This window comes from Chelon labrosus (assembly GCF_963514085.1).
Source record: "Chelon labrosus genome assembly, chromosome: 6".
Taxonomy (NCBI): domain Eukaryota; kingdom Metazoa; phylum Chordata; class Actinopteri; order Mugiliformes; family Mugilidae; genus Chelon; species Chelon labrosus.
In genome coordinates this window covers 13,259,149-13,266,787 of record NC_140342.1, presented here as the reverse complement: position 1 = coordinate 13,266,787, position 7,639 = coordinate 13,259,149, and the positions used below count along the sequence as shown (strand labels likewise).

The following is a 7,639-nucleotide window of genomic DNA, read 5'->3' as shown; positions in this document are numbered from 1 at the left end:
AAAATATAAGAAAAGTAGACTTAAACCTACTTTTATACTTCAGCTACGACTAATCGGCCATTTTTTTTTTTTCTTTCATTAGCCACCACAAGCCGGTAAACAGGACTTTTCTATTGCATAAGTGAATAACTTATGGGCGGTGGAATCTCGATCACTATGGCGGTTTCACAGTGTGTACAGACACAACAGCGGGAAAATGAGTGCAGTGCAGGCTGTCAAAACCACTTTCACAATGGCAGGATATCCTGTAGGTCACAGAGCCGCGCTAACCTCCACAGGAAGTTGTCACTTGTTGGGAGGAAGTGAGGATTCCAGCGTCCATTGGAGGAGTTTCTCTGAGGAGGCTGTGGTTTCAAGTGTGCAATCTGTGCAGATAAGGTGGGAAAACAGTTGCATGACACGCCATTACCTGCCTCCAGGGGTTAATCATTCAGATTATGCAATCCTTACACATTGTGTTAAAGGTAGATTATTCCCGTATGATGACATGGATAATAGAGCCGTGCATTCAGCTCAGTTTTCAGTTCAACTGAACTGAGTTAGAGTCAAAACACATTTGAGTGAGATCAGATACAAGACATTTCATCTGTGGGTTTTATTCAGGGGTTTCTGTATAAAATTCATCAATTTAACATTGGATATATTTATAGATACAGCTATCATACAACAATTATGTCATTACCAAACGTACAATGTCCCTTTACTGCAATGCATAAAATACCATAGTTACCAAATGTACCAATATAGGCTACTAGGTCCTGCTGAAAAAGCAGAAAAACCAACAACAGAGAGCAATACATAACTGTCTTTGTCAGAAAACTGCTGGTGCTCTTATGATATTAACACTGTGTCGTGGTGGGGGTGGTGTGTGTGTGTGTGTGCGTGTGTGTGTCCACGTATGCCATGTATTTGTCTGCGTGTGAAATGCGGCAATGAAGGGATTTTAATCGTGTACCTTGCTAAACTACAACTGCATTACAGTTTGTTTTTTTTAAAAAAAACACTGAAACATTCATATCAAAAGGACTGCACGAGTCATTTCATGATTTCCATTCGACCCATATTTTGTACACTTTAAGAACACTGCATGTCTTGTACCTCCGCAACAAATTCAAATAGATATATTCATTCCAGGCAGTGAAATCGTTCGACTGTCTGTTGCCATGTTTGGTGTCGTTTTCTCACCAAAGTGTAACAGAAGTAAATGGTACCACATCTGATGTTCAGTTGCTTGCTTTACATTTTGAGTTTATCTAATCCCTTCTCTCCCTTCTCCTCGTTTCAAATCTCCTATAAGAGACACTTGAGCTAGTAAACCCATTGACAAACACACTATGGTACATCTTAAACCACATGACTTGGATTTGAGTCACTGTTATTACATTGTGGAGTGGAAATTATAGCGCTATTTACAATACCTACGTAACTGCTTGGGTACAATTAGTCCATTTATTGTCGGCCTCGGACTGAGGCAATCTTTCTTTTCATGTCTCCAAAAAAGGAAGCTAGCACAAAGCCAATGAGCTTGTCGGGTTTCGCCGCTCATTTTAGCTTTGTTTTTTGGATATACCATGTCCTGGATGACTGGGAACCTCCACAGACATATTGTTTTTGTGTCGTTATTCTAACTTATCAAATTAGTTGGGTATTGTTTATCTGTTGACATTTTAGAACCATTTACTTGCGGCAAGCTGCAAGCAAGGCGGATTCATTTTGTCTCCGCCATGTTGTAATTGATAGTGGCGCCGTTGAAGCATTGCGCCGCAAAATTAAGCATCAAAAATCTCTGAGCTGAGAGTTGAATAATTATTGTTTGAGTGTGTGTGTGTTTGCTATTTTTTATTTTTTATTTTTTTCATTTTTCTAAGTTTTTATTTTCTTTATAATATCCACTCTTTGGAACTTTCAAAACACGGAGAGTAATGATCCACACGTCAGTCAAAGACATGTGACATGCAGAATTTACAAGTCTCTTTCTGGATCAAATTCAACCACGCTATTCACCAGTACTGCCTCAGGTGTGGCGTGGAGACAAGAATGTACTCGTGATCCATGTTGGACACCACTATCTCGCTATGTGGAGCTTGATTCTCCTTCCTACACTGACGACTCAAGATAATGTGAGTCCTGAGCTTATCCAGTCCCTTTTCCAGTCACTCTCCTCGCTCCCTTTCAGTCTCGGGTGTTGTGTCTGTGGTCTCTTGGCATCGGCATCATCGACGACTGGAGCCGTCTAGCGGGCGTCCATTGCGCCTCAGATCCCTAGTCGCTAGATGCAGGGGTGGCCCACGTGATCCTGTTAGAGTCCTCGGAGCTGGAGGAGAGTCCTGGTCCTCCATAAAGCTCTCAGGACTGCCGTCGGCATCGCCGTCAGGTAGGCTTCCGCAGCTTGAACTTGGTGACATTGTCTCCAGAAGGTCATCCCTGGCCAAACCCACCACTGTGTCCTGGTGCTGTCCACCCTGAGGGCCCCCCTCATGGGCCGCAACCCCAACCAGCAGCCCCGTTTCCCCATCTGTTGTGCTGCTGACATTCCTCCCTCCATCCTGGTCATCCAGGAGGTTGGAGAGGAAACTGATGTACTTCATAGCGAGCCGCAGGATCTCGTTTTTGCTCAGCTTCTTATCTGGGGGGTGAGTGGGTATGAGTTTGCGAAGCTCTGCAAATGCCCCGTTCACATTCTGCTGCCGCCAACGTTCACGGCTGTTGGTGAATATGCGGCGTACAATCTTTGGTTGGCCAGCTAGCAGAGAAGAAAGGAGGAAAAAACAGAGATGGGGAGAGTAAGGAGACAAGGCAGTGACGCAGCTGGTAACACATAACATGAGATGCAGAGCTGACGCCGAGAATGTGGTTTGCAAAAACCGAAAAGTAATACTAATGCAAAAATAAGGGCAGAAGAAGCGGGAGGACAGATGCACAAAGGTTTTGGAAAAAATTTTTTTACAACAAAGTATAGTACGTTGCAATATTGTCCTCCATACCATGGAATTTTAATGAAATTGTACCATATAATTATTGGTTAAGTGAAATGGTTGGTGTGGCATGCCAAACCCCAGGACGGGTGTCGGGGAGATAGGCGGTGCACCACCTATTCTGCATTCTATCCACTTTTTATTTATTTAGTCATAATAAAATGCTCTTCTGCAGGTAGTCACATCCTCCCACCCCCAACAATGATGTCTTCTATGCTATTGTTGCCCTTGGAACACACCCAGTCTATCTTAATCCTTCAGCCCACTCTGCAGTAAAACCTTGGCATGGAAGCAGCAGCACCCCCATCCTCCACCCCTGTATATGGCAGCGAGTGGGCAGCAGTGCAAAGGATGTTTCAAATGAAATAAACCCCAAATCCGCCTGAAAAGGGTTTACTTTAATGGCATGCAGGTACATGTATTTGACATTCAGATTAGCGGAATTTGTTTATGCCATGATTTGTGATGACTCCTCGAGGGTTAAACACTTTCTGAATTTTCTTTTACCAAGGCGTCTTCTGCAACACCCAGATTAGGTACAGTATAGATCCATGTCAGTGGATGAATGACAATGGAGATGAAGGAGGGACGTTTAGGGGACTATATTGGCAGAAGGAGGACACAGCAGAAGTGCGTCTTACCATACTTATAAAGATCTAAAATGCGCCTACCCTCGTCGAGTTCAACCTCATAAGGCGCCGGTCGGCGCTTTACCCTGTTGCTGGGGTACATGCTGTACTGCTCCGACTCCCCTCCGAGACTACAGCAACAGAAAGCAGACAAAAGGTGCACAGGTATATGTGAATACATGACTTCCACCATACATAATCTCCTTCACAGCTTCTAACAACCATTGATTCCCCTGCACTCCTTTCACAAGGACACACACACACACATAGGCTTATATCTATGCACATACTACATAATGTAAACACAATGTGTATATACTTACACTTACAAGCATCATCTACCCAGCAGCCAGGCATACCCCAATAAGGAAGCATCTAATATTCATCAAACTTTTGTGGAGAGCAATGCCAATCATAATATAAAACGTGCATCCATCACACTATATGACTTTTCTTTTCCTGACTCCATGCCTCTTTACCTGTTGATGGCGGCGAGAGGCTGCGCCAGGTTGTAGAGCATCGCCCGGGCCGGGACAGGAAACGCGTTTGGGCTCAGCTGGACCATTCGAGCGTCGTCTCGTTGCGGCGGCGGCAGCGGCAGCGGTGGAGGTCTGCGAAGTTCCGTGATCGGCACCAAATGGCTTTCAGTCCTGTGTTCCACCGCTTTTATAGCGTCCCTCCTGGAGAGCTCGATCACCGGCACTTCCCTTTTCAGGTCAAGGGCGTTGTGAGAGGCAGTTTCCTTGGCAACGCCGTTGATGATGATGCTGATGCTGGTCCCGTTGCTCGAGTTCTGCAGAGGAACGTCATCCGTCTCCTCTACCCCCTTGAAGCTCCCTCCCCTCTCCTCCTCCCCCTCCTCTCTCCTCGGCTCCTCGTCCTCCTTGCATCCGTTCTGTCTGGGGGTGATGGAGGAGTCCTGTCGCTTTCCAGGACCGGACTCTGCGTCGGGACTTCCAGGGCAAAGCTCCTTCTGCCGTTTTTCCATCATTTTTATACCGTCACCACTCGCTAGAGTCCTCTGCGTCCTAAATAAGGTTTCCTCCGATTAACTCATAGTTCAGAGCACTATAATAACCAGAAGATATCACATAGAACCACGCATTTGTTGTCAATTCAAGCCCATATGAAGCGTCGTCATTATTACATTTTCTCCCTATTATTAGGTTATTTTCATAATTATCAACTGCAGAATTTCCAATTTAAGTAAAATAAAACTGACAATTAGCAGTGACTAGTTAATTAATTTGTTTTTTAAATACATTTTGTTCGATTTTTTAAAAATACACGTGGAAAAGCTCGAAAAGGCCAGGCATTTTATATTACATACTGATATTATTTCTACAACATATTACATTTATTTTCTTTTTTCCGGATTTCAACATTTTTCTTGAAACGCCGAAGGTGTGAGAGTGTATCTTAAAGTTAAACAGCTATGTGGTATGATGTATTCCTCACAGGAATTGCCTCAGTTGATCCGGTCATAAATTGGAGCTGGTGATATATTTTTTCTTTCAAACGTTAATTTATCATTTGTTTTATTTTAGGTTTTCTCCTTCGATTTTATTCCATTTTTATGTGAAGCTCTTAGAGTAGCATACCTAATGGTTGCAGGCCAAAAAAATACGCATTAGCTCTGCGTAAATGCACATTCGAATATATAAAAAGCCAATTTTGTGAGCTGTTTAAACGGACGTTAACTGATCTTATTGTATGGAGAGGTTGTGGATGGCAGGAGTACACAGAGAGGCAACTGGGCAACATGACTATTCTTCGTCGAAATGAAATCATTTCTTTTTTTTTTCTGCCTTCATCAAATCCACAATAATGTCACGAGGCTTCAAAAATTCCAGGACCGGATCATTCCTATATCCACATAAGCCACACAAGTCGCGTAATTTTTGTTTTGTCGTGGTGAAGGCCACAATGCTGCCGAACACCAATGGTTAGTCACACCGAATACCAATGTCAGGTGTTTTAGAGGCATTTAATTCGACAAACGTCCCTGGATTCATAATTTAAACGAACATCATTCCTCTATCAATACAAAAGGCGCACTTTTATTTATAGGAATTTTCCAATAGGCCTCGCATCCGTTATTACATTCCGAAGCTACAGTCTCAGCCATCCGATCGGACAATAGCAGAAAATGTAGGTTAAATATTTCGCTCATAACAGCAATAAAATATGAACGGTAGCAGCGCAATCACAGCATTTGGAGAAACAAATACGGTGGCTTAAAATAAAGAGATGTATTTTCTTCTTTCTTTTTTTTTTTGCACTTACCGTTCCAGCCGTGTTGTTGATGTTACTGTGTAAGTGGAGCCATTTTGTGAGTGGGTCATCCATGTCTGAGGTTTTTCTTTTTTTTCTTCTGCCAGTTGTGGAGCAGTGTGTGTGCTTGTGTGCGCGCGTGTGTGTGTGTGTGTATGTGTGTGTGTGTTATTCCTCGCCGCATCCAGTGCGCTCCCTCAGTATGGGGAGCGGAACACAGGCCGCAATGTGGCCGAGTGAGATAAGCGCACGGCAGCGGCCTCTTCATTCCCGATAAGCCCCTAAACCCATTATTTATGAAATGATTCATTATTATTTGGCTGTCGTGGGCTATATAGTCTTGTGGAGGGCAACGCATTTAAAAAAAAAAAAAAGAAAAAAAAGAAAAAGCAAACAGGCAGAGCTCAACGGTCTGTAACAACGTGACGTAGTACTGTATAGTTGAGGTGTTTTAATTTTTTTTGATGAAAGAAACAAAAGGTCGGGTTAAGCTTTTAACCTATTTATATATTTTCAACTAATGTTTTTTTTTTTTCTTGCTAAACCAATTCATCCTGGAATAAGATAACTGATGATAGCAGATGGTTCTCTATCTCTTTTTGGATATATTTTTTTATTATTATTATTATTATATCATCCCAAAAAAAAAAAAAAAAAAAAAAAATCCATTCCTTTTTCCACTTCTGCGCCTTGAGGATGGGTGTGCTCACTACAATGGAGTGCAGACAAATTAGGGTTTCTAATTATGCCCTAATTGAATATGACACCGTTTCTTTATCGATAAATAAAATATATATATTTATTTATTTAAAAAAAAAAAAAAAAACGTGCTCTTGCGTGTCATTGTTTTCACTGGGGGCCTCGGCCGGCGGTTCCCCGGGGTCCGTGTGGAGTCGTGGCTCAGGGAGATAAAGGCGTATCGGCTTCTGGTCGCATCAGATAAAAGAGCAGAGCATCAACGGTGACATGCTATCAGAGCACATTGAGAGCAGCCTAAATGGAAGCAGGTACATCCTAATAACGGATTTTCCACACTTTCATTTTCCTTTTTGTCCGCTCATTAATCAAATGAAACAATTAGTCCATATTAGGCCCCTACATCCGATAGATAGATAGATAGATAGATAGATAGATAGACAGATAGACAGACAGATAGATAGATAGATAGATAGATAGACAGATAGATAGATAGATCCCGTTTTTAAGCACATTGGTTTAAATCGAGTCACACCGTCAGTCACGACCTGAACACACGCCTGTTGGAGCAGAAGTCACGACCACCATTCTACATCCTGTATTTGACAACAGTCCTCCCCCCCCCCCCCCCCCCCCCCCCCCAAACGATCCCTTTAAACTTTTCCACTAATTTGTGTCCGAGTTAGCCATTTTCAAAATTGCAAATGAATATGCAATTGGCAAAAGTCAGGAGGACAAACAACTTTATATTTCAAATACACTCGTGCACAACAGAATGGATGTGACACCACGTGATAATATTATTAGTGAATGATTTCATTTCAGAGATGTAAGCAAATGTTTGACAAAATAAACCATTTTTTTAAATTATTATTATTTCCAAGCAGTTAGGTATCAAGTCCAAAGAAGAATTTGTGAACAAGCCAAACGAAGGGGCCACAAAGACACAATTAAAAAACTGACATGATTATTTGCTTTTCTTGCTTGCATACGTTAGTTTGGGAGTCTGCGAGCCAAGCTGACGATCTGGCACATCCCTGTAGATCATCCATCATCTCACAGATT

At 42.5% G+C, this 7,639-nt stretch overlaps 1 protein-coding gene across 3 annotated transcripts; it reads right to left on the bottom strand.

Annotated features, from left to right (window-relative positions):
- Positions 1 to 573: 573 nt before the first annotated feature.
- tal1 (T-cell acute lymphocytic leukemia 1) lies at positions 574 to 6,085 on the bottom strand. 3 transcript variants are annotated; one of them, XM_084547295.1, is made up of 4 exons: positions 5,891 to 6,085; positions 4,084 to 4,632; positions 3,617 to 3,735; positions 574 to 2,743 (listed from the first exon to the last, which is right to left on the bottom strand). In XM_084547295.1, exons 1-4 carry the CDS (start codon positions 5,947 to 5,949, stop codon positions 2,214 to 2,216), a joined length of 1,257 nt encoding a protein of 418 aa, XP_084403421.1. In that variant the 5' UTR covers positions 5,950 to 6,085; the 3' UTR covers positions 574 to 2,213. The 3 variants fall into 3 exon arrangements, with proteins under 3 accessions (XP_084403421.1, XP_084403422.1, XP_084403423.1); XM_084547296.1 differs by having other exon boundaries at positions 3,647 to 3,735; positions 5,891 to 6,082; XM_084547297.1 differs by having other exon boundaries at positions 4,084 to 4,672; positions 5,891 to 6,028.
- Positions 6,086 to 7,639: the final 1,554 nt, after the last annotated feature.